Source organism: Lagenorhynchus albirostris, chromosome 8 (genome assembly GCF_949774975.1).
Source record: "Lagenorhynchus albirostris chromosome 8, mLagAlb1.1, whole genome shotgun sequence".
Lineage (NCBI taxonomy): Eukaryota > Metazoa > Chordata > Mammalia > Artiodactyla > Delphinidae > Lagenorhynchus > Lagenorhynchus albirostris.
The window spans coordinates 40,930,292-40,957,275 of record NC_083102.1 but is presented as its reverse complement, the minus strand read 5'-3'; the positions used below and the strand labels follow the sequence as shown (position 1 = coordinate 40,957,275).

The following is a 26,984-nucleotide window of genomic DNA, read 5'->3' as shown; positions in this document are numbered from 1 at the left end:
CAGCTCCATTTTTCTTTCTCAAGATTGCTTTGGCTATTTGGGGTCTTTTGTGTTTCCATACAAATTGTGAATTTTTTTGTTCCAGTTCTGTGAAAAATGCCATTGGTAGTTTGATATGGATTGCATTGAATCTCTAGATTGCTTTGGGTAGTATAGTCATTTTCACAATGTTGATTCTCCAATCCAAGAACATGGTATATCTCTCCATCTGTTTGTATCATCTTCGATTTCTTTCATCAGTGTCTTATAGTTTTCTGCATACAGGTCTTTTGTCTCCTTAGGTAGGTTTATTCCTAGGAATTTTATTCTTTTTGTTGCAGTGGTCAACAGGAGTGTTTCCTTAATTTCTCTTTCAGATTTTTCATCATAGTGTATAGGAATGCAAGAGATTTCTGTGTATTAATTTTGTATCCTGCAACTTTACCAGATTCATTGATTAGCTCTAGTAGTTTTCTGGTGGTATCTTTAGGATTCTCTATATATAGTATCATGTCTTCTGCAAACAGTGACAGCTTTACTTCTTCTTTTCCAATTTGGATTCCTTTTATTTCTTTCTCTTCTCTGATTGCCGTGGCTAGGACTTCCAAAACTATGTTGAAAAATAGTGATGACAGTGGACAACCTTGTCTTGTTCCTGATCTTGGAGAAAATGGTTTCAGTTTTTCACCATTGAGAATGATGTTGACTGTGGGTTTGTCATATACGGCCTTTATTATGTTGAAGTAAGTTCCCTCTATGCCTACTTTCTGGAGGATTTTTATCATAAATAGGTGTTAAATTTTGTCAAAAACTTTTTCTGCATCTATTGAGATGATCATATGGTTTTTCTCCTTCAATTTGTTAATATGGTGTATCACATTGATTAATTTGCGTATATTGAAGAATCCTTGCATTCCTGGGATAAATCCCACTTGATCGTGGTATATGATCCTTTTAATGTGCTGTTGGATTCTGTTTGCTAGTATTTTGTTGAGGATTTTTGCATCTATGTTTATCAGTGATATTGGCCTTTAGTTTTCTTTCTTTGTGACATCTTTGACTGGTTTTGGTTAACAGGGTGGTGGTGGCCTCGTAGAATGAGATTGGGAGTGTTCCTCCCTCTGCTATATTTTGGAAGAGTTTGAGAAGGATAGGTGTTAGCTCTTCTCTAAATATTTCATAGAATTCGCCTGTGAAGCCATCTGGTCCTGGGCTTTTGTTTTTTGGAAGATTTTTAATCACAGTCTCAATTTCAGTGCTTGTGATTGGTCTGTTCATATTTTCTATTTCTTCCTGGTTCAGTCTCGGAAGGTTGTGCTTTTCTAAGAATTTGTCCATTTCTTCAGGGTTGTCCATTTTATTGGCATGTAGTTGCTTGTAGTAAACTCTCATGATCCTCTGTATTTCTGCAGTGTCAGTTGTTACTTCTTTTTCATTTCTAATTCTATTGATTTGAGTCTTCTCCCTTTTTTTCTTGATAAGCCTGGCTAATGGTTTACCAATTTTGTTTATCTTCTCAAAGAACCAGCTTTTAATTTTATTGATCTTTGCTATTGTTTTCTTTGTTTCTATTTCATTTATTTCTGATCTGATGTTTATGATTTCTTTCCTTCTGCTAACTTTGGGATTTTTTTTATACTTCTTTCTCTAATTGCTTTAGGTGTAAGGTTAGGTTGTTTGAGATGTTTCTTGTTTCTTGAGGTAGGATTGTATTGTTATAAACTTCCCTCTTAGAACTGCTTTTGCTGCATCCCATCAGTTTTAGGTCGTCATATTTTCATTGTCATTTGTTCCTAGGTATTTTTTGATTTCCTCTTTTATTTCTTCAGTGATCTCTTGGTTATTAAGTAGTGTATTGTTTAGCCTCCATGTGTTTGTATTTTTTACAGATTTTTTCCTGTAATTGATATCTAGTCTTATAGAGCTGCGGTCGGAAAAGATACTTGATACAATTTCAATTTCAATTGTCTTAAATTTACCAAGGCTTGATTTGTGACCCAAGATATGATCTCTCCTGGAGAATATTCCGTGCACACTTGAGAAGAAACTGTATTCTGTTGTTTTTGGATGGAATGTCCTATAAATATCAATTAAGTGCATATTGTTTAATGTTATCATTTAAAGCTTGGTTCCTTATTTATTTTCATTTTGGATGATCTGTCCATTGGTGAAAGTGGGGTGTCAAGGTCCCCTACTATGTTTGTGTTACTGTTGATTTCCCCTTTTATGGATGTTAGCATTTGCCTTATGTATTGAGGTGCTCCTATGTTGGGTGCATAAATATTTACAATTGTTATGTCTTCTTCTTGGATTGATCCCTTGATCATTATGTAGTGTCCTTTTTTGTCTCTTGTAATAGTCTTTATTTTAAAGTCTATTTTGTCTGATAGGAGAATTGCTACTCCAGCTTTCTTTTGATTTCTAGTTGCATGGAATACCTTTTTCCATCCCCTCACTTTCAGTCTGTATGTGTCCCTAGGTCTCTTGTGGACAGCATACATACAGGTCTTGTTTTTGGGTCCATTCAGCCAGTCTATGTCTTCTGGTTGGAGCATTTAATCCATTTACATTTAAGGTAATTATCGATATGTATATTCTTATTACCATTTTCCTAATTGTTTTGGGTTTGTTATTGTAGGTCTTTTCCTTCTCTTGTGTTTCCTGACTAGAGAAGTTCCTTTAGCATTTGTTGTAAAGCTGGTTTGGTGGTGCTGAATTCTCTTAGCTTTTGCTTGTCTGTAAAGGTTTTAACTTCTCTGTTGAATCTGAATGACATCTTTGCTGGGTAATCTTGGTTGTAGGTTTTTCCCTTTCATCACTTTAAATATGTTCTGCCACTCCCTTCTGGCTTGCAGTTTCTGCTGAAAGATCAGCTGTTAATCTTATGGGGAATGCCTTGTATGTTATTTGTTGTTTTTCCCTTGCTGCTTTTAATATTTTCTTTGTTTTTAATTTTTGATAGTTTGATTAATATGTCTTGGTGTGTGTCTCCTTGGATTTATCCTGTATGGGACTCTCTGCACTTTCTGGACTTGATTGACTATTTCCTTTCCCATATTAGGGACGTTTTCAACTATAATCTCTTCAAATATTTTCTCAGTCCCTTTCTTTTTGTCTTCTTTTTCTGGGATCCCTATAATTTGAATGTTGGTGCATTTAATGTTGTTCTAGAGGTCTCTTAAGACTGTCCTCAATTCTTTTCATTTTTTTTCCTTTATTCTTCTCTGCAGTAGTTGTTTCCACTATTTTATCTTCCAGGTCACTTATCTGTTCTTCTGCCTCAGTTATTCTGCTGTTGATTCCTTCTAGAGAATTTTAAATTTCATTTATTGTGTTGTTCATTTTTAATCACAGTCTCAATTTCAGTGCTTGTGATTGGTCTGTTTATATTTTCTATTTCCTCCTGGTTCAGTCTCGGAAGGTTGTGCTTTTCTAAGAATTTGTCCATTTCTTCCAGGCTGTCCATTTTATTGGCATGTAGTTGCTTGTAGTAATCTCTCATGATCCTTGTTTGTTTGCTCTTTAGCTCTTCTAGGTCCTTGTTAAACGTTTCTTGTATTTTCTCCATTCTATTTCCAAGATTTTGGATCATCTTTACTATCATTATTCTGAATTCTTTTTCAGGTACACTGCCTATTTCCTCTTCATTTGTTTGGTCTGGTGGGTTTTTACCTTGCTCCTTCATCTGCTGTGTGTTTCTCTGTCTTCTCATTTTGCTTAACTTACTGTGTTTGGCCTCTCCTTTTTGCAGGCTGCAGGTTCGTAGTTCCTGTTGTTTTTAGTTTCTGCCCCCAGTGGCTAAAGTTGGTTCAGTAGGTTGTGTAGGCTTCCCGGTGGAGGGGACTGGTGTATGTGTTCTGGTGGATGAGGCCAGATCTTGTCTTTCTGGTGGGCAGGACTGCATCTGGTGGTGTGTTTGGGGGTGTCTGTGACCTTATTATGATTTTAGGCAGCCTCTCTGCTAATGGGCTGGGTTGTGTTCCTGTCTTGGTAGTTGTTTGCCATAAGGTGTCCAGCACTGCAGCTTGCTGGTCATTGAGTGGAGCTGGGTCTTAGCATTGAAATGGAGATCTCTGGGAGAGGTTTCACCTTTTGATATTACGTGTAGCCGGGAGGTCTGTGGTGGACCAGTGTCCTGAACTCGGCTCTCCCACCTCAGAGGCACAGGCCTCACACCCAGCTGGAGCACCAAGACCCTATCAGTCACACGGCTTGCTCTGTAGAAGCCAAACCTCTATACAGACAGATTGAGTGAACATGTTGGGAATATCCAGTCGGGTCTTCTCGCTTGCATATCCACATAAGAAAGATGAAGGATAAATAAAAGGAAGATCATTTAAAATCCAATAAAGCATGTATTTTGTTTTAATCTTGTGTCTTAAAGAGATGCAAGTTCAATGAAAAAAAATATGGGCTTCAAAGGTAATCAGTGTATGGAGAGGAGCTCACAATGCAGGATCCAGAGTGCTTATTTCATTTGCATATGAGGTTAGTGGCTGGACTATTTTTTTGTTTTGTTTTGTTTTTAATGATTCTTCTGGCAATTACAGTTTTTGATTTTTGGAGCTTTAGTGGACGAGGCTCTGTGTAGAGAAGCTGGGGGCTGGCTCTGTCCCTCCGTGGAGCATGGTCATTCCCAAAGTGTCCCCTTCTGGCTCGGAGTGCCTGGGCGATAGCAGGGTCTCTGGAGAGGGGTGGCCGGTGGCCAAGGATGGAGGGTTTTCCTTTCCTGCAAAGCAGGATTTATAATCCATCTCTGAGGGTTTTGAAGTTCACGACTCTTCTTTGCAAAGCAAAGGAAAATGCATCGGACGCCAGCACTTCTGGATGGTGGTGCTCAAGAATCACCCAGATGAGCAATTTCGGTAGACCAAAGCCCCAAGATTTCCTTTTACACATTGCTCTGGTGGGAGGAGAATCCCACGAAGCTAGGGAAGATGTTCCTGCTCCTAGGATGTGTGTGCACACGTTTTCTCTTTCTGCACACCCCCAAACTCCTTTACCCCCTCACTCCTAATGCTAAGTCTCTGGCGGAGGCAGCTTCCCACATCGTGCTACAGGAAATCTTACTGATTTATCTTGATTATTGTCTGTCTCCATCTCTAGAATAAAATTTCCACAAGTGCAGTGATTTTTGACTGTTCACTGCTATACTTAGAGCAACTAGAATAGTGTCTAGCACACAGTATGTACTCAATTATTTGTAAGTTAAGGAATAAGTAGATAATAGAAAGCATGCATTTTCAATGATAATTCAAAGAAAAATAGAAATGATACAGAATGGGCAGGTAGATAAGGAACACATCTTCAGGTTAAACACTTGATATAGTAATAAGCAATGAATACTTTGCATTCAGAAGAGCAGTTGTTCTTGCAACATATGTCCTAAGGAAAAAGCATGTAAATGAAACTTATATACCTAACTTCCTTACATACCTTCCTTAACTTCCTTATATACCTTAAACTCTGCAAACTGCTTTCCAAGTTTGCTATAAATACCTCTGTTACCTCTGCAAATTTCTAATTTTTCAAGTCACTACAGTTTAAGAACTGTAATTCTCAAAAAAATAAGGACTCCTAAAAGATGTTTCCAAGTTATATGTTCAGCATCTAAAGAATTTACTCTGAATGTTTTTACTAAAGCATGGGTAATCAGATTGTCCATTTTCATTATATTTTGAAGAAACCAAGATGTATTATTTTATTAATTTCAGAGCTATTTATATATATACAAGAGACAGGGCTTACTGCTTTTAGAGTACATAAAAGACACAATAACTATCCTCAAGACACTTACTGACAAGCATGGAGGGATATATATATATATGTATACACACACACACACATAACACAAGTTAGAAAATGATGTACACTAAAGGTATACCTCCCTCTTCAACATTTCGTTAAACTTAAGAATTCTAAAAATAAACAATTTGATGCTCCTGTAGTTAGCCCATCTAGAATATTATTTCATTGCTTACTTTAAAAATTATTTTTATGTTCACCCTACCAGTATTTTCTTGTGGATCATTTTGATTTATAAACATCTTCAGTGATAAATACTATATAAAGGGGAATATCAATTAATTCAAAGAATTTAAAAAAGATATTCTTTGTGTACTATTAGGCACTGAAGTACTCTTGCTAACAAATTCATGAAAACAAGGAGTTTATCTAATTTCTTACAAAACTAGTACTGTTATAAGCTTCTTTTACCACTCCAGCCTATGCAATTATTCATCCTCATCAAGCTTTGTGCATCTACTTTGTTAATTATTGATTCGTGCTACGCCTGTTTAGTATTTCCATTGGGTAAGGCATCTGCAGCTGTCCACTTGGCTGCTTTTGAGTCAGCATTGTTTTTACATATCTGCCAGAACAATGAACAATTCCATCTTTTTGAGAAACTTTCCTTTATACCTGTTTCTATATAAACTCCATTTTCAAAGCACTGATTGCAAAATAAAGTTAAGAAGTATTAAAACTGCTTTTAATAATTTGTTTATCTCTAAGGATACATGTCCCCCCTTTTTAAAGTTTTACTAAACTTAAGTTTTCCAAAAATAGCCAAGAATGCTATTGTAGTTATCCTACTGCAGCATTATACTTCACTTTTTTAATGGTATTTTTATGTTCACTACCAGCACTGTATTGTGGATCATTTTAATTTCTGATTCTCCTTAATGATGATTTCCATTAAATTTTAGATACAAAAATGATAGGAAAATAGATATTTTCAGAGAAATATTGGGTTTTTTTATCTGTGGTGTGATTTTTATATTATGGATAAAGAACTTATATTTTTCTTATTTTTTTCAGTAAATTTTGTTTAATTAACTCATATGTTAATGTGTATATTCCATGTACAAACTATTGATACATGGCAAGTTACTCACAGTCAATGGAGTTTCAGGACAAAAGAAGTCAGTCAAAACATCTCTGTAGTTAAGAGAGGATGGGATTTTTTTTTTTTTTTTAAGAAAAAAGATCAACATCTTCCTTTTTAAAGGCTTAGAACACATTTGATCATTAAGCTGGGTAGTAAAGGCTAAGAAAGAGGAATGGTGAAGACTGGAGAAGGTTGCTAATAAGCATTGTTAGTGCTGGTGGAGAGACAACTATAATATTTCACTTTCTATAGAAAAAGTTCATTTTGTTGAGAGGAGATTAAGTATACATTATGCTTGAAACTGAGAAAAAGTTTTTTTTGTTTTTTTTTTGCGGTATGTGGGCTTCTCACCGCTGTGGCCCCTCCCGTCACGGAGCACAGTCTCCGGACACGCAGGCTCAGCGGCCATGGCCCATGGGCCCAGCTGCTCCTCGGCATGTGGGATCCTCCCGGACCGGGGCACGAACCCGTGTCCCCTGCATCGGCAGGCGGACTCCCAACCACTGCGCCGCCAGGGAAGCTCGAGAAAAAGTTTAATTTCTTAAGGAGAAGTTATCTCAGTAACTAAAAAAAAAATAGAACATTAAAATAATTTGTTTACTTTTACATTTCAGATGAGAGTTTAAAAGCATAAGGGAAGGGACTTCCCTGGTGGTCCAGTGGTAAAGAATCCGCCTTCCAATGCAGGGGACGCGGGTTCAATCCCTGGTTGGGGAACCAAGATCCCACATGCTGCAGGGCAACTAAGCCCACGCACCACAGCCACTGAGCCCATGTGCCACGACTAGAGAAAGAAAACCCTCACACCACAACTAGAGAGAAGCCTGTGCACCGCAACGAAGAGCCTGCATGCCGCAACTAAGACCCAACGCAGCCAAAAAAATAAAGAAAATAAATAATAAAAATAAAATAAATAAATATATATATTAAAAAAAAAGCATAAGGGAAGGAGAGTCTTCTAGAAAATACTTTTCACTTTCCTCCCTGTTCTCTTGGAAACAATTTACAACATTCTATGTCATTGGAAATTTATGAATCGAGGAAAATTAATCTGCAGCTTGCCATTATACAAGAACAGAGAAACTGGTTGCAACATCCCAGATTCTAACAAGCATTAAAGGAAGCCTCAGGGCAGCTGTAAACAATGTTCCTTGACTCTGAAAGAAAAAAAAAGCCAGGGAAAGTTGGTTTCTGTAGCTTTAAGAAATTTTTTTCAGTGCAGTTTGAATGCTTTTGGGATATCTGTATTGAGAGAATGGAATGTTTTCAGTATGTCTTTTTCAGGAGAATGAAAAACATGAAGTGGAAGCCAAATAAAAGAATGCTTTGTGAAACTGCCTCTGCCTTTCACCTCATTGAAAATAGTCAGGACAGCACAAAAATCCTGGGAAACCCTGTGATATTTTTTTGATAGGATGTTTTATTGTAAATGACTGAGGGAGGAAGGATATTTTTTATTAATCAGACATCAAAAATATTGCCTATCTTAATTACATTTTGAAAAAATCAAGATGTGCATTAATTTACTCCTTCCACAGAGGTTTATTAAGTATTTATGTTACTACTGGTAGTGCATACACACATATGTAAATATGATATACATATATCGGGCAGTCCTTGTGCGCATACATCAGGGATGCTGTGGTGAGTAAATCAGATAGAGTCCCAGTTCTCTTGGAACTTATAGTGGGAGAAACAAATAACAGTCAAGTAAACAAATGATGTAATAGATACAAATAGGTGCTATGAAGTATAGTAAATCAGAGAAGTATACTAGACATGGTGACTTGGGGTACGGAGGGGTCAGGAAAAGCCTCTTTGAGGAAGTGACTTTTGAGACTTGAAGGATAAGAAAGAGTCAGCCATGAGAAATTTGGGGCGGGGTTGGGCGGGGGAGACAAGCATTCAAAGTAGAGGGAATTGCAAAGGAAAAAGCCCTGGGATGGGAATGATCTTGTCCTGATCCTGGGGCTATGTGAAGGTCAGCACGGTTGGAGTCCAGTGAGCTGGGGGAAAGTGAAAAGATTTCAGAGGTAGCAGGGGCTAAGGAAAGGAATTTGGACTTTTTTCCAAGTAAAATCAGAAGCCACTAAAACAGGGCAGTGACATAATATGGCTTTTTTTTTTTTAAAGATCGCATTGACTGCTCTGAGAACGATGGATAAGAGGATGAGAGTGGAAGCAGGGAAACCAGACAGGAGACTCTTGCAGTAGGTCCAGTGAGGGTGATGATGGCTTAAAGTGGAATGGAAGCTGCAGAGAGGGAGAGAAGTAAAAGATATATTTGGAGGCAGAGATGATGGTAGGTTGGGTATGTGGATAGAGTAGGAGGAAAAGAAGAAAGAACTGAATATGACCCCTAGGTTTTTGGCCTGAGCAACTGGGTAGACAGTGGTGCCATTTATGGAAATGGAGAAGATTGGGGAAAGAATAGGTTTAGTGGGGAAATTCCATTTTGGATTTGTTAAGTTTAATACACCAGTTAAAAGTCCAAGTCAAGATTTCACATAGGTGGTTGGATATTAGTGTTCTGAGTTCAAGGAAGAGATCACGCCAAAGAAATAAATTTGGGAACCTTCACTATACAGATGGTATTTTTTTTATTTTTTTGCGGTACACGGGCCTCTCACCGTTGTGGCCTCTCCCGTTGCGGAGCACAGGCTCCGGACGCGCAGGCTCAGTAGCCATGGCTCACGGGCCCAGCTGCTCCGCGGCATATGGGATCTTCCCAGACCGGGGCACGAACCCGCGTCCCCTACCTCGGCAGGCGGACTCTCAACCACTGCGCCACCAGGGAAGCCCTATACAGATGGTATTTTAAGTCAATGGAACTGATGAGATCATCTGGGGGTGTGTGTGTAGGTAGACAAGAGCACCCAGGGTAGAATTTAAAGTTCTTAGTTACTTAGTTGTGGGGCAGAGGAAAAGAAGCCAACAAAGTTACACACACACACACACACACACACACACACACACACACACACACACACACGCACACACACACACACACACACACACAGAGATCTTCTTCAACTTATGATTGGGTTATGTCCCGATAAACCCATCCTAAGTCAAAAACGCATTTAAATGCACCTAACCTACCAAACATTATAGCTTAGCCTAGCCTAGCTTAAACATACTCAGAACAATTACATTAGGCTACAGTTGGGCAAAATGAACACAAAGCCTATTTTATTATAAAATGATGAATATCTCATGTAATTTATTGAGTACTGTACTGGAAATGAAAAACAGAATGGTTGTATGGGTTTTGGTTGTTTAGCCCCCGATCACAAGGCTGACTGGGAGCTGCATCTTGGTGTAGCTGCCTAGCCTCATGAGCATTGTACTGCTTATTGCTAGCCCAGGAAAAGATCAAAATTGGGCAGTGTTTGGGGAAGAGACCTGGGAAGGGCCAATGACAGGTTCTGGAAATCTCTGACTAGTCACAATCTTCTTGGTTCCTCATCTGCTATTTTAGGGGGCTGAATTAGGTGATCCCTGCCAGCTCCTACCTTTTTTTTTAAACTTGCTTGGCCACCTTTTAAGAATAGATGAACTACTTAGCATGTGGCCTCATAGAAAAGGGCAGGGTGGGAAGTCAGGGCTAATACATAGGCATGGCTACAAATGAACTGTGACATTTTAAATTTGACCAAAAGTTGGGAAAGGAGAATAAACTGAAGGTTAGGGTTAGAGGGGACTTGCAGGTTAAGTAGGCGAGAGCAGCAGTAGAGAAAAGATAAGGATTTTAGATTACAATCAGAAGCCAGTTTGGGGATTTGAAATCTTGGAGATGGAGCACTTCCTGGTTGTGTTTAGCGTCCAAGTGTGGCCATATATGTGGTGGACAAGCAGAAGAGAGGAGGAGGTCAGTAGAGTTGGAAGTTTGTGGAATGGTGAGGTCAGAGCGTAGGAGGCTGTGGTCACTGAGAATTCATCAGGAAACATTTCTTGAGGGCTTAGTACCCGCCAGGCATGAATGGTGCTGACGAATGCGTATGGTGTCAGGCTGTGAGAAGCAGGGCAGAGAGTGAAAGCAGATGTCATGAACGCCAACATTTAGAAGGGCTAATGCGCCAGGGGAAAAACCAAGGTCTGGAAAGAGTATGAGAAGAGAAATTTTTGAAGTGTTTGAAAGATAAAGAAGTTCATGACAGATGTCAGTGGAGTACAATGAACCTTCTTGTTTCAAACTTAAGGGGAAGATTTTGGGACTTCCCCGGTAGTCCGGTGGTTAAGATTCTTCCTTTCCACTGCAGGGGGCACGGGTTCGGTCCCTGGTCCGGCCCCTGGTTGGGGAACTAAGATCCCACATGCCGCATGGCCAAAAAATAAAAGGAGAAGAATTTATTTTTGATGTTCAATAAAGAGATTTTGATGTTTAAGAAACACTGACTTCTGCTATTTTTTAATATTTAAGAGCTACTTTTCTTTTATATGGGATTGCTAAAAAATTTAAAAATAGGTTCTGTGAATATAGCTTTGAGAAATCTTGCTATGGAAAAGTAAAGATAGCATATGTAAATTATAGTGCAATAAGTACATAAAACAATTCTTCGTCTTTATGAAAGGATTTACCATAGTCCTTTAAATATGAATTCCCTTAATACCGTATTAACCACTTGAGAAAGTAAAAAGGAGATTAGAGCTGTATAGATTTTGAGAATACTCTATTGAATAAAGGAAATATGACTGTAGTTGCATGGGTTTTTGGAAACAATACAATATGTTAGAAAGCACACACACTATCTATTTTTCCTCACTTTGGAATATGAAACACTTTCATTGATTAACTTAGAAAAGAAAAGAATCTGATGCTAAAGACCACTAAAACTGTTTAAAACCCTTATAATGTGATGCTAGTGACCATTAATAGGAGATATTGTAACAAATAAAATAGCCCTTTAGTAACACGTATATAACATCTTTTGATAGTTCTTATTTCTTCATTATAATGAATGTGTAAAAGAAGTGGCCCTTCAGCCAGATAACCTGAAGTAGAGAACTTGACCTTAATCCTTCTTGCCACTGCCTTATGGTTAGATCTTGGCCTTTTTGATTCCTGTAAAAATAAGAATATTTAGGTCATTGTTTTATTTTGTGAATGAAATGAGAATGTGTGTGAATATACTTTGAAAAAGTAACTGCACATACATAACATATGGAGTGTCCTTATTGAAGTAAATGTTTTTGACTTTTTGTGTTTTTCAGCCTTCCATCAATTTTATCTGTGAAAACATGATTACTATTTCCTTTGTTGAAAAGGATCTTAGAAGGAGCAAATATTCATTTACTAGGGCTACCTTTAATCTCTAGTTATCTCTTCTTCAGAGCCTTGATTCTATTCTTTTTTTTAATAAATAAATAAATAAATAAAATAAATAATTTATTTTTGGCTGTGTTGGGTCTTTGTTGCTGCGCAGGCTTTCTCTAGTTGCGGTGAGCGGGGGCTACTCTTCATTGCAGTGAGCGGGCTTCTCATTGCGGTGGCTTCTCATGTTGCACAGCATGGGCTCTAGGCACATGGGCTTCAGTAGTTGTGGCTCACAGGCTCAGTAGTTGTGGCTCGTGGGCTCTAGAGTACATAGCCTTGATTCTATTCTTAAATTAATATAATAAGCTGTGGTCTTTACCTAAATAACCTGAGAAATTGTGGTTTTTATTTGAATAACTAGAGAAGACACTTTTGATGACTTTCAGAATACTATCATCGTTAGGCCAAACTGTATAACTAAATGGTAATAATCATGTGAATATAATATATTTATTTTCCTTCCTAACTTAGTAGTTAAATTTTTTTTAAAACAATTTTAAGAGAAAAACATGGTTGCTATGTATTCAGCACTTTAGATATAGCTCAAGAGCACATTTACATCATTATTGTGTCTTTGGTGATCAAAATAAATAAATTAACTGAAATGTCAAGATCATAAACAGGATTTGAAGTCAGGCAGATCTGGTTCAAATTATAGGAGATGGACTAAGAGCAATCACTTAGCCTCTTTGCACCTCAGTTTCTTCATCTATAAAAAAGGAATAATAGTTATCTTACATTCATTCATTCAACAAATATCTACTGAACTCGTGTGCCCTGAAGCTGCTAGGTTACAATTACCAACAAGACAAGTCCCTGCCATTCCATCGCTTACAGTCTAGTAGAAGAAGTAGATGATAAACTTAAACACATATCTAAAATAATCCCATGTTAAGTGGTAAATGCAATGAAGAAAATATAACAGAGTAATGGGATAGAACATGACTTGGGGGGGAGAGAGGAGGGGTGTGGCCACCTGATCAAACAAGTCTTCTTGAGGAGATAGCACATTTGAGCTTAGACCCAATTAATGAGCAGCCAGCCATGGGTAGATCTACGAACATCCAGGGCATGGAAAGTTCTTGAGGCAGGAAGAAATTTGGCCTATTTTTATGACTAGAAAAAAGTCCTATGAGGCTGGAGACTAGTGGGAAAAAGAAGGGAGAGTACTGTAATATCTGGAGAATATTAGGATACTAGGAGAGGCAAGCAAGGTTCAGGTCATGTAGGGCCCTGTAGGTATGATAAAGAATTTGGATATTATTCTAATTGCAACAGAAGACATAAACTGGCTCAAAACAAGAAATTGACACCAAAAAATTTACATTTTAAAAAGCTCCCACTCTATGAATAAATTGTTAAAACTAATAAGATTGCTCAATAGGTTTGTAATAATCATGTTCCTATATATCAATAACAGTTTTAAAATATAATTTAAAAGATAACATTTATAAAAGCAATAACAACAAAAAAGATACATAGGAACAAATTAAAGAGTTTAAAGATCTTTATGGAAGTACATTATAAACATTTTTGGACGATATTAAAGAAGGCTTAAATTAATGAAGATATATCCATGTTCAGGAATGGAAAGGCTTGATATCACAAAGATGTCATTTTCCTCCAAATTATTTGATAAAATCAGTACGATTCCAATTACAAATCTCAAGAGGATTTTTCTTTCCTTTGTGGCCCTTGACAATCTGACCCCAAAATTTATATGGAAGAATAAGGGGACAAAATTAACCATGTCAATTTTTAATTTGCCCTATCAGATATCAACACATTATGAAAACAGTTCGATATTGGGTGAGGAATAGACAAATAAACCAGTAGAACAGAATAAAGAACAGTATAAACAGTAGAACAGTAGAACAGAATAAAGAGCTCCTAAATAGACCTACATATACAGGAGAAGTTGGTACATGACAAAAGTGGCATTAACGTCAGTGGGGAAAGGATGGACAATTAAATAACTGCTGCTAAGACATCTGGTTATCCAAACAAAAAACAAGATCAATCCAGATAATTTAAAGACAAAACCATGAAAAACACATGCTTTTTAGAAGAAAATATGAGAGAATATATTTACAACCTCAGGATAGGGAAAGGGAAGGATTTCTTGAGAAATAAAAAGCACAAACCCTACTGGAAAATATACATATATTTAATTATATTAATAGGAAACATTTCTGTACACCCAAGACATCCTAAAGTGAAAAGACAAACCATAAACTAGGAAAAGATATTTGCCAGCCAAAAAACCAAAAAGAGTTATTTTCCCGGAAAATAGTAAACAAACAACAAAAGCCTACAAATCAATAAGAAAAAGCAACCACACAGAAAAATGGGCAAAGGATGTGAATTTGAAATTCACAGAAAAGGAAAACTTAAAGGCCAATAAACACATGAAATAATGTTCACTTCCATTAGTAATAGGATAAATGCATACAAACAAGAATGACAGAATCTAAAAAGTATCCAAGTACTAGGGAGGCACTAGAGTAGCAGGCATGCTCATTTAAAGCTGACTGGAATACAAATTGTTACAATCGTTTTGAAGAGCAATTTATTTTTAATATCTGGCAATAATATTGAAATATATTTATTGAAATGATCCTCTAATTGCTAGGTATATTATTCTACAGAAAGTTTTGCATGTATGTATAAGGAGACATAAAAATATTCATGGCATCATGGGGTCTTTGGAATGAAAAACTGGAAATGAGCTAAATGTCCATTAACAGGATAATGGATACATAAATTACAAGTATATTAATACAATAGAATACAGCAGTGAGAATGAATAAAATGCAGCTATACCTGTTAGTGAGGATGAATCTCATAAAGAGAATATTCAGAAAAGAAACCAACTGCAAAAGTTTTACTTACAGTAAAAATAAAATTTATGTAAAACACTATATATTGATATGGATATATATGTAGATGTAATAAAAGTACATACATTTCATGGGAACGATAAACATGAAAATCAGGATAGTTTTACCCTTGGGGAATGGGATTAAGGAGGAATACACAGGAGACTTCAATTATAAAATTACATATTTTTTAAGCTAGGTGGTGGGTACACAGTTATCTGTTCCATTCATTAATTTTTGGTAAAGTGGAAATATTTTATAACACAATTTTCAAGAGGAGAAAAGTAATTCTAGCTTATAAAGTGAAGCGTGAACTATCAGAGGGTAAGAAGGGAAATAGGGAGAACCGTTAGCAGACAGTTGCAGTATTCTGAGAGTACACTTGAGTCTCTAGCACAGCTTCGGGCACATGGTAGGTGTTTAACGAACTTCAGCTATTGTGTGGTGGTTTGCTATTATCATCATCAGGGTAAAGACAGGGGGATTGTGAAGAAAGATAAACTAAATGTTTTGGGTAGTTATATTGAGTGAATTACTGTATTTATCTCTTTTAGTCTTGACTAGGATCTGGTCATAAAGAATCTAAGGCTCACAGAGGCCAAAGCCGGAAGGCTAAAGGCTTCATAAATTTCTATTGACTCATTTTCCAATGTCGCGTAAACTTCCTCCTGAACCCGCACTCCTCAATACACCCACCACTTTCTGGTCCGGCACTGGAAAAAAATTCAAGTGGCTTTTCTCTTTGGTTCATAAGTAGCATATTTTGAGTTAAATATTAATAATTCGATACAGCAAACACTTGGATAGGGGCTTATTACTTATTACAGAATACTTTTGGATCTCTTTTAATTTTTCACCTGATCCTCCTAACAACTCTGAGGACTGGCAGGGCAGCTGATTATTTCTGTTTTACCGATGAGTAAACTAACATCCAAAGAGGCTAATCTGGTGACCACAAACTTCATGGAATCATATCTTAAACATTTTGTGATTGAGTGGGCATTTTTCAGCTTTAATTGTACTTTCAAAGGAGTCTATGACTCCCCAGAAAGGTCTAAGAAATACTGAGTTAAATGATTTGCCTAAAGCCTAAGGTCACATGGTCTTGGTGGAGCCAAGACCTCAAGGAATTTCTTCTTATCCCACACTCAGAATTCTTTCCATTACAACGTATAGCACCAAAATTCAAATTAGAGATATTATTAGTGAAATACTTTTTGTAATGTTTACTGACTGCTAAGATGGAAACGTTATTAAATACACCGAAACTTCTTACTTGGGAGAAATAGTTTTGGCCTGTTCAGCCGTTGGGCATTCACTCAGCAATCTACTCTGTTACAGATGAAGAAGTCCAAACCTGTTTGTTGTCTTTATAACAAGCCCTAGTACAGACTTACTAAATAAGAAATGAATCTGATACAGTAACTATAAAACGTACTTTACAATTCTCAGTAATCTACAGAGAATAATCATGAAATACAGCTTGATTCAGCGGTGGAAGGCAGGCTATGAGCTGAGAATGGGATTTTCATTTCTCCTGGGCCAGTCACTTAATGTCTCAGGGTCTCCCTTCTCTTAGCTGTAAAAGGGAGGATTAAAGTGGGTAGCTTCTCAGCTCTAACACTGCATGCAGTTTGATGGGATTAAAATTAAAAGGACGACAGGAGTTTCATGTATAAACTCTTTACACACAGTCTGTTAATGTTAACCTTATTTTCCCAATAAGAAAGGCCAGTGTCCAAGGTGGCTAACTGGTCATTAGCCCCCAGTGTCCTTCTTGGCCCTCAAGAAGGCCAAGCCTGAGTCCCCCTAGGAGTGAAGTAGGGGCGGTTAGGCAGGTGGTCAGAAAGCTATGTCAGGTCTATGGTCCAGTGGGATTTCAAACAGAAGGGCCCTTAATCCTAAATTTAGGAATGAAGGAAAGCGGAAACGCCCAAGCACAGGCGCGAAGGGACCTGCTTAAACAGGCTTGGGTGTGCGAGCGTTTGGGGTGGGGCTTCGAGCCGGGAGGCAGTTGAAGGGCCGAGCGCAGCACCTACCTCCGCATCTCCGCCGCCAGGGGTGGGCTATCACTGAGAAGACTAAGCTTCCCTTCGGAACCTCCCAGCCCGGTCAAGGCCACGTGATCCAGCGCCAGTGCGGGGAGAGGCGTGCCCTGCCCTCCGCCCCGCCCCGCGCGCACGCGCGCAGCTCCCGGCGCTGAAATTCAAATTTGAACCGCCGCTGAAGGCCGAGCGTGACACTGGAGGCTGTGGGGAAGAGGAGAGTAGGTTGGGAGAGTTCCCCAGCCCCGGACTTCTTGTTTTCTCCAAGTGACACACTGAACCGGCACTCACTTCTTTTCTTTTTCCGAATTTGAACCACCGTTTCGGTCGTCTCGCAATCGACACGCGAAGCCCGTGGCGATGGACCCGTTTACCGAGGTGAGAAAACTTGCGGGCAGAGCCAGCCATGACCCTTCTCGGCCCCCACCCTCCCTTCCCACCTTCTGTCTCCCTCCGGACCCACCGGGCAGAGAGCGCGTGCGCGCGCGTGCGCAGAGTGTGCGTGCGGGTGTCGGACTGGGGAAACCAGGAGGGGGCCGCCGGTTCTCTCTGCTCTGCGGCTGCGGTTCTGCGGTTTTCTTGTTCTTATTCCTGCAGATGAAGCTCTGGGGGCGGGGTGGGGTGGGGAAGCTTTGAGTCTGTTCTCAGTAGCAGTAGTGAAAAAACCTCCTGTCAGCCCCGGTTATTATATGCCCCTCTGGAGTGGATCCCTGTCCCTTGCGAGGGTGAGGTGGGGGCCTGACCAAAAGATCCCGCTGGAAGTAAAAGCCGGGTTAACTTGCAAGGTGGAGTCGGGTGTCCGAGTGACTCAGTGCTGTGTGTGCAGCCGCCGCCCGGAAATGGAATGGAATGTGATTTGCAGGGTTCCTGTGGCCCGCAGAGGAGCCGTGCATTTAAGGATGCTGTGAACGAAATGACAGCAAAACGTTAAAATAAGCCGGCGCCTGAAACCATTGCATCCGTTCTTATAAAGTCAATAGTTCCTTCAGATTCTATTTTTCAGCTAACTAGCAAAGAAGATTCATACCTGAGATTGATACAAATTGAAAGGAAACAGTGTTAGCCGAATACGTACAAACCAAAATTAATAGCCGACGATTTAAAAAAAATAGTAAAGAAATAAACCTTTTTGGGTGTGTTTATGGAGCATACCATTACAGCAATACGTCACTCATCTTTTGTTCTTTGGAAATTAAATATGGATTAATTACATCGTTATTGTGTCGATTATTTGTCTAGCTTTGGCTTCTTGTTGACAAGGTACTTTGACACACTCAGGAATTTCCACTCCTTTTCTTCCAGGACAGTTCCTCATTTTTTAGGTTGTTGTGCAAGTTTCAACTCAAAAAATAACAGTTGCTGCAAAGTGAGCCTAAAAATGTCTCTGCACTAGATTGAAAAATTGAATGGAGAGTGGTAATACTTTTTTTTTTTGAGATGTACTTACAATCCTAAGATGTTAAAAGTTTCAACAATTAGAGTTTGCTTGTGTTCAAACACAACAGTGTTTATTTTTGTTTACAAATTCTCAATCATCTCTGGGAGAAAACACATCAATTCGTTAACCTTAAATATTCTAACAGAAAAATCCTGAACACATTTTTATATTAGCTTTAAAGAATAGAGCTGGTCGTGCACTACATATTTTTCACTTACATTGAAGTTAAAAAGGATACATCATGTTCCAACTTAGAATAGGATTCCTTAAAATATTAGCCCTATGTGTTCTGAATATTTTCATTCTCCTAGGTAACTGACAGGACAAAGCATTTTGAAGGTTGGCTGAAAATTGTACTTTGTTTTACTTAAAAATATTATTCTGAAGCTAGTACAAATCTCAGTTGAAAGAAACTTTTCTTTAAAAGAAACTTCATTTTAGAGTGTGCTCATAAATATGTATGGTTTATGTTATGAAAAATTAGATCGGTTGCAGTTGGAATAAACAGCTTTGACATCTTTTCCTTAACTGGTAATGAGTGAACAATTTGAATTGGTTCCAAAGATTAGGTGCTTAATTATAGCATTCATAACATTTTTGCACAGTGAAACTAACTGGTACAGTTCCTTGTCTGAAAAAAAAATTGGAAGTCAGTTAAACTGACTTTCTCACCCAGAGTTCCTTATCAGAACCATAGAACAGGGAAAATTATTTGAGAGAACTGTTTCCTCAGTTTTCCCAAGGGTGATTCTTAACCAGACCACCCTACAGGCATAGGAGAGATGTTAATTAATTACATTAATGCCAGGGCGTTAGGGATTAATTCTCTTGGTAACTCTAGTTGAGAAAGGCTACAACTATCCTAAACTCTTGTTTCCTCAGACAAGGCTGTTGTGCAGTGGTTCTCTCCTCCCTGCTGTCACTAGTGCTGTCTGGTACACTCTTCCTCTCCCTGCCTCTTCTGCCTGGCAAACTCTGTTTCAACCTGCAGCTCACAGTTTGATTCCCCATCTTCAGAGGGGAGATCACCTTTCACAGTACCCTTCTCACTTGCATTTATTTACCCGTTGAACATGTTTTCTGTTAGAATGTAAGCTTCTTGAAGTAGGACTGTTGTTTCCTATTCAGAGAGATGTTTCCCTAACATCAAGCACATCCAATAATGTTCTGCCAAATTGATACGGAAGAGAGCCATTCAGTGCAAATCATTTTACAGGCAAATAATTATATACAACAGTAACTGTTAGGACATTTTAGCAATATTGTTTTCTCTATTGTAGAAAATTTCAAATATAATGCATCCACCACCCAGCAACACATGGCCGTATTGTTTTACTGTATCCCCTTCTAATCCCTCCCTCTGAATTATTTGGAAGCAAATTCTAGAGATCATATAATTTTATATGTAAGCACTTAAGTATTTATCACTGAACACTAAAGACTTAAAAAAAATCATAATGCTACTATCACACCTAAAAAATCAACAGCAGTTCCTTAATATCATCAAACATTGTAAGTGTTCAGGTTTCCTTAAGTGTCCCATGTTTTTGCAGTTTGTTTGAATCAGCATCTAGACAGGGTCCACAGGACCATGTCTTCCTAATGTTCTTCATGGACCAACTGGAGATAAAGAATCCATCTTGATTTATGGATGAACAAACAGTTAAGGCACACGTTTATTATTATGATCAGCAGATAGTGTTAAAAAAGTTCTGTTGATTGTATGCATTTGGTTAGTTTTGCTGATGATTAGTTCTTTAAAAGAGCAATCGGATTTAGTCAAAAGATAGTTTATAGCAAAGTAGTTAAGAGTCCAGACTCCGGAGCCTGGTTCTGAATCTTGGCTTGCCACTGTTTTTTGTTTTTTTTTTTAATTTTTGTCCACATTGGGTCTTTTCTTGCTGTGCGCTGGCTTTCTCTAGTTGCAGCCAGTGGTGGTTGCGGAGCACAGGCTCTAGGCACATCAGCTTAGTAGTTGTGGCTCGCGGGCTCAGTAGTTGTGGTTCGTGGGCTTAGTTGCTCTGCGGCATGTGAGATCTTCCTAGACCAGGGCTCGAACCCATGTCCCCTGCATTGGCAGATGAATTCTTGACCACTGCGCCACCAGGGAAGTCCCTGCCTTGACACTTCTTAACTGTGTGACCTATGGCTTGAGTTTCTTCATCTGAGTTTCTTCATCTGTAAAACAGTAGTAAAAACAGAATTTTACCAAATCATATTTTGAAGATGAAATGAGTTAGTGTGTGCAGACACTGAAAGTACTTTATATTAAGTCCTGTATAAGCATTAGTGATTGTTGTAATTTTTGTTAGGTGGATTTAAAACCATCAACTTACTACTCATGATGTCAGTATTAGCCTCTTGGTGTGAAGACCTGCTCACTAGTGATGGTCATCCCACTCCAAGACTAGCACAGAGAAACCCAGAGCTAGGTGTGCCAAGTGAGAGCTTTCTATGTAGGAACCTTAAAAGAGAAAAAGCTACAATTAAAATACATAAAGCATCTTTTCTTGTGATATAAATAGATATACATGCTATCGCTGTTTTGGATAGAGTTTGTCTAATTTTCCAGAACTAAGCGAAATCTCTGTGATGACCTGGGAAAGAATGCTGCTACAGCATTTTGAAAATAATAAGTTAATTGTTATTGAGTCTACGTTGTTTAAGAAGGCAAGAAAATCAGTAGTATCTCCTAGAAAAAATTTCTGTCAGAAATAGTTTGAGGGATATGGGGCAGAAATTGCTTTAGGACTATATGCTTCAGTTATCTTAGATTCATCCATGTGGAATACCTTCCTGATTATGTTAGTAATTGCAGTGTTTTATTATTTTTTTAATGCCTCTGTTATTTGAAGAAGGAGGTGTGATATTTGAAGGAATGTACCTTATAAATAAAAGATCCCTTAAATTCCTGTTACACTTTTATAAGGAAGGGTGACTTACATTTATTGAGCTGTTGAGTTTATGTATTTTAGATACATCATTTCTTTACATTAATAATCTTTGGTGCTTATTAGTTTTATTTTACAGATTAGGGAACTTTTTTGCTTATCTACTTTAATATGTTTTAATCTTGAAATTTTTGAATCTAATGTAGCAAAAGAACACTTGTGTATGTTTGAATGGCAAAACCACATTCTTCTGTGACCCATTATTCATAGTAACCGAAGATATACAGACTCATAAGTATTCTAACTGACCAGAATGGAATGTGGGCGTGTCCATGAATGAATATAGTTAGTCTAGTTTTGTATCTTGGGAGTGATATATTTTATTGTGGGGGAAATTATCAGACATATATGAATTTGTGTAATACTATCACTTTTGAGTTTGTTGAAGACTTTTATTTAAAGGGTGAAGGTCTTGTGTTTTGGAAGGCATTTGGCTCATAAATTACTCTTTCAGTGACATAGCATTTAGGTTTAGTGTTACTTCTTTCAATGAGAAATCATTCCTAAGTAGAGAGTTGTGCCTTCTTCCAAATTTAGCTCATGCTTCTTTTGCATACTCAGAAGGATTAAAAAAATTATTATTCTGTTTTAATTAAGCAACTAAAAAGGTCAGATGGAGTTTAATTCCTTAGTCTGCACTAACTGCTATATCTGTGTTTGCAGGGCAGTCTGTAAACTCCAGCCAGTAATCTGCATGCCCCCTTTGGTTGTGTTCATTTGAAAGAGAGTGAATTGTTTTACAGGGTCTTGTGTTTGTTATACTACACTGATTCGAATTAGGAGCATACATTGGGGTTAGAAAAGAGTAGTATTCACGATTCTATGGAATGGCTAAGATTTCACCTTAAAACTATTATATATTGATATTTAATTAAATAAAACATAAGATTATTTAGGCTTATTTATTTTTCTCTTAGGAAGTGTCTTATGTCTTCAAAGGACTATTATGCCAGTTATCTCTTGCCATCACCCCAAATCTTAGTGGTTGTATTAGTTTTGCTGCTACAACAAATAATTACAAATGTACTGGCTTAACATCACACATATTAATTATCTTCTGTAGGTCAGAAGTCTGATAGGTTTTATCAAAGTGTTAGCAGGATTGTGTTCCTTTTGGACGCTCTAGGGAGAATCTGTTTCCTCGCCTTTTCCAGCTGATAGAGGCCGCCTGCATTTTTTGGCCTGTGGCCGAAAAATGTCCATCACTCTGACCTCTGCTTCCCTTGTCACATCTTCCCTGACTCTGAGCTTCTGGGCCGCTCTTCCTTCATAAGGACAATTGCCCTTTTGAGGCCCACCCAGAAAATCCAGGATAATCTCTCCATCTCAAGGTCATTAATTTAATCACGTCAGCAAAGTCTCTTTTGCCATGTAAGGTAACATATTCACAGGTTCATGGGATTAGGACAATGAACAACTTTGGGGAACCATTATTCTGCCTACCATAGTGGTTAAAACAACCACCACATTATTTTCCATGATTCAGTGGCTTAGCATTTGGGCTCAGCTGGGCTGGACTTCTGGTGTCCCCTGCAGTTGTATAGGAGTCTGCAGTGATATACAGATTACCCAGGACTGGATGGTCTAAAATAGCCTTCCTCTCAGGTCTGGTGGTTGATGCTGGCTGTCAGCTGGGCCATGTGTCTAGCAGGCTTAACCTGGGCTTCTTCTTGTGGAGGCAGTGTTCCAAGAGAGTGAGAGCAGGAACTACAAGACCTCTTGAGGCCTGGGACTGGAATTCACATACACAGTATCACTTCTGCTGCGTTTTAATGATCAAAGTGAATCATAAGGCCATCCCAATTCAAATAGCTTTTGATGGAAGCAGAAAAAAATGTGTGGCCATTTAAAATCTCATACAACTAACTTAACACATTTTATTCCCCCTTTAATGTTCATATTACGTCCGTAATTAAATTTTGACATGGGGGTGTTCATTTGGTGAATCTTGACTTAATTACTTAGGATTTCACTTTTGAAATGTATTTAACTGTTATCGTACATGGTGGCAATTAATGATTTTAGAAGATACCTGAAGTTTTCTGAACCTTTGACGAGACTTGTGTTTTAACGCTCTGATATACGTAGAAACTGCTTGAACGAACCCGTGCCAGACGCGAGAATCTTCAAAGGAAAATGGCTGAGCGGCCCACCCCAGCAGCAAGATCTGCGACTCACGCCAAGCGAGTCAGGGAGCCACTTTCAGAAGCAAGTAACCAGCAGCCCCTGTCTGGTGGTGAAGGTAAAAGGCTTTGTGGGGAAAAGTAAACTTGGCATTTTTTAAAAGGAGATAAGCGCCAAGCGTTTTATTGTTCATGCAGAAGAACCAAGGTCTTTAGGAGACAGATGGAATAGCCTCTGGGAGAAAGATCAGCGTGTTGTATTCCAGGCCTATTATATTAGGCCTAGAACCTATCAGGCCAGAGCAGAATTTCTTAACAAATATTTCAGACTAACTGGTTGAACTTTATTTTCCTCATTCCAAAATTATTCTTAAAACCTCTCAGGGAAGAATAATAAAGGAGCACTGGGGCACTTATACTGCCGTGGTATAGAGTTTATCTACCCCAACAGGTGCCAGTGCAGCTGACCACCGGGTTCAGATGTATCTGTGGCGTGAGCAGGGCAACAAAAGGCAGACCTGCCTGCAGATGCTTGTAATTTGATGAGCCTTTTCATCCTCTGTCTGCTGAACCATCTCTCTCAGGCTGGGCACAAAGTACAGGTTGTTAATCTACAGAACTGGTGAAATTAAACAGAAACAAAATTAAGCAACCCCCCCCCCCCAACAAATCCACACGCACCTGGAAGCTTGTCTGATTCTTTCCTAAATCCTGGCATCCTCAGCTTATGTCAGTCAGCTGGCTTAATCTTTTCCTAGCATTTGAAATAATCTGGAGATGATCATTTCCCTTAGTATAAATTTAAAATACATATAGAAAAAGAGTATTACAGAGGACAAAACCAATATTACAAAAGAGATGAGGGCATAGTGCTGGCTCCCATTATTTTGTGAGCTAACCATAGAAGGAGAGTTTATTTTTGTGTGTTAATACATTTTGAAGGGAGGGAATACCGTATATATTACATAGGAAATAGAGGCCTGGCTCCAGTCCAGGATCTCTTCATTGTGGCATGGGTTTATGCAATCAAATATTGAGTACTATGTACTTGAAAACCAGTGGTTGGAACTGTGTTTTGATGCTTAAATGGAAAGATTTACTGTTATAAGCAATGTAAACTCAAAGAATTCTTTACTTTCAGATAGTGAAGCATGTTAAATAGGAATACGTCCAAAAAATGATTAGATAAGTTTGTTGAAAATATACCCTTAAATGAGTTGCAGAAGACTGGAAAGTTTCATGATGTACATTTAATTAGATTGATGTTTATGAGGGCAATCATGACTTCCCACTAATCATACTTCGGTTACTACCAGAACAAGAACACTTGGTTAGACAGCCAATGAAACTGACCTCTTATGGAATTTACATTCCTACCTTTTAAAGTATTAGTTTTCGAGGAGATATATTAAAACTCATTCTTGGGTAAAAATTATATGCCTTGTGTTTGAATAGCTCCTTTTTCTTTTAGGACTTTTAAATTTATTTTATAGGTGTTCGTGGAAGTTTAAAATGTAAAATGTTGTTAAACGCTTGTGCCAGTGAATTTGTTTGGTATTGACCAGATAATTCAGTCAGGTTTTGGTTCTCTGCCTCCTAAACCTCAAGCCAGGTGCCCTTCTACCCTTGTTTACTATTGTTCATGAAAGATTGTTTTTAAAAGCAGAAAGCTTGTGTCTACTCTTAGCTCAGCTATATCGCTTTAAGCAGGTAACTTGATTTCTCTGGGCCTGATTTTTCTTATTTAAAAATGTGGTGATTGGGCTGTATGATCTTTAAAATCCCTTAGAATATTTGCTTATTCTGTGTGTGTGCACTTTTTATTTCCTAGTGTCTTAAGACCACATAGAATATTATGCATATCTCTTGAGGATGTTATTTGAAGATTTTTTTCATTAAGGTTTTTTTAAACCGTAAATTATATGTTTGTTTAAAGGGAAATCTCTTATATCAGATTTCTAAGTTACCGAAAGAAAGTAGAATTTTACGTATTTCTTGTTGTGAGTAAAATCATTTAAAGGAACAGAGAGACGGTGTTTTATTAATTTGTACCTACTGTAAGTTTTTCATGCTGTGAGGAATTACAGAATTTTTATTTTTTTGTCATTTTTAATCTAGAGAAATCTTGCACAAAACCATCACCATCAAAAAAACGCTGTTCTGACAACACTGAAGTAGAAGTTTCTAACTTGGAAAATGAAAAACCGGTTGAGTCAGCTTCTGCAAAACCTTGTTCTCCAAGTCCTATGTCTCCTCAGGCGCAGCCGCAAGCGCCACAAGCGCCAGCTGGTGTCAGTGATTCCGTGGCCGCCCCGGCATCGCCGCTGGGAGTGAGGAGAGGGCTAAACTCAAGATTGGAAGGAACTGCAGCCTCCTCAGTCAAAACACGAATGCAAAAGCTGGCTGAGCAGCGGCGTCACTGGGATAATGATGATGTGACAGGTATAAACTATGTGAATGGTGTGGTCCTTAAATCTGTGTCAGTACGATTCAACTTGGTATGTTGAAAATTTTATGTATCAGTTAACACATGAAAGGTCAACGCTTTTGATCTATATCCTGAGTATCCATTGCTTGCAAATGGTTTGTATAGCAATATATATTTATCAGTTGGTTGTGTTCTCATCGAAGTAGATGATGATGAGGTTCTTAGACTGGTTCACAAAACCCTGATCTTGTAACGGAACCATCTTATATTTGCAATAAAAACAGGAGAGAATAAACTATACTCTTGGCATTATCAGCATTGCTGCCCTTCAGCTCTGTATTCAAGAAATCCTATTTCATGGATTCACTAATTAAATAAACTTGAGTGACTAAGGTATGCAATGCTGTTCAATAGGGGAGAAAGAAAACTTCAGAAAACATTTCTCGAGCAGCTGCAAAGCATGTTTTCATGCTAAGATGCCAGAGACAGATAAAGTGACCTGATCTTTGCCATTCATGGGTCCATAATCTGATGGAGAGCTTATCTCCTACCTTGTTACATAAAAAGCCTTGGGATGACTTACAAAAATACCTATATTAAAAATGGGAAAAATGAAGAAATCAAGGTGAAGAGAAGGAAAAACAAAGTGAAGGGTAAAGTTAGTTTATTAAATACAGGCCTTAAGGTCCTCCTCACTTGCTAGAGATGGTTCTGAACTTGCTAGCAGCCAGTGCAGAGAGGTGAAATGCTATCAATTACATGACTAATGTTTATTAAAAAACAAAACAACAGAGCCGTGGTTGGCACTAAGACCTTAGAGAACTTTCTTCCCTGGGTCCTAAAGATAACTGTGGGAGCTAGTGAAGGTGTAAGGTTTCTCAAGGTAGGCAGATAGCTGGCTCCAGGCTCATTTCAGTAAATGCAGTTGTAAAGTG

The 26,984-nt window shown here is 38.3% G+C and overlaps 2 protein-coding genes across 3 annotated transcripts in view; one reads left to right on the top strand and one right to left on the bottom strand.

Moving 5' to 3' along the window:
• MATCAP2 (microtubule associated tyrosine carboxypeptidase 2) overlaps positions 1–17,158 on the bottom strand; it is a 90,097-nt gene extending 72,939 nt beyond the window's left edge. The window contains exon 1 of one of the 2 annotated variants that reach the window (XM_060156026.1): positions 17,104–17,158. The gene's annotated coding sequence lies outside the window, so the exon portion shown is untranslated. Of the gene's footprint in view, positions 1–11,863; positions 11,930–17,103 lie in introns of those variants that run through there. The other variant, XM_060156024.1, reaches the window with a different exon arrangement.
• A 185-nt stretch (positions 17,159–17,343) lies between these two features.
• Positions 17,344–26,984, top strand: part of ANLN (anillin, actin binding protein) — a 54,735-nt gene continuing 45,094 nt past the window's right edge. The window contains exons 1-3 of the mRNA XM_060156855.1: positions 17,344–17,487; positions 23,587–23,740; positions 25,740–26,063. Coding sequence (XP_060012838.1) covers positions 17,470–17,487; positions 23,587–23,740; positions 25,740–26,063 — 496 coding nt within the window. The 5' untranslated portion in view covers positions 17,344–17,469. The remainder of the gene's footprint in view (positions 17,488–23,586; positions 23,741–25,739; positions 26,064–26,984) is intronic.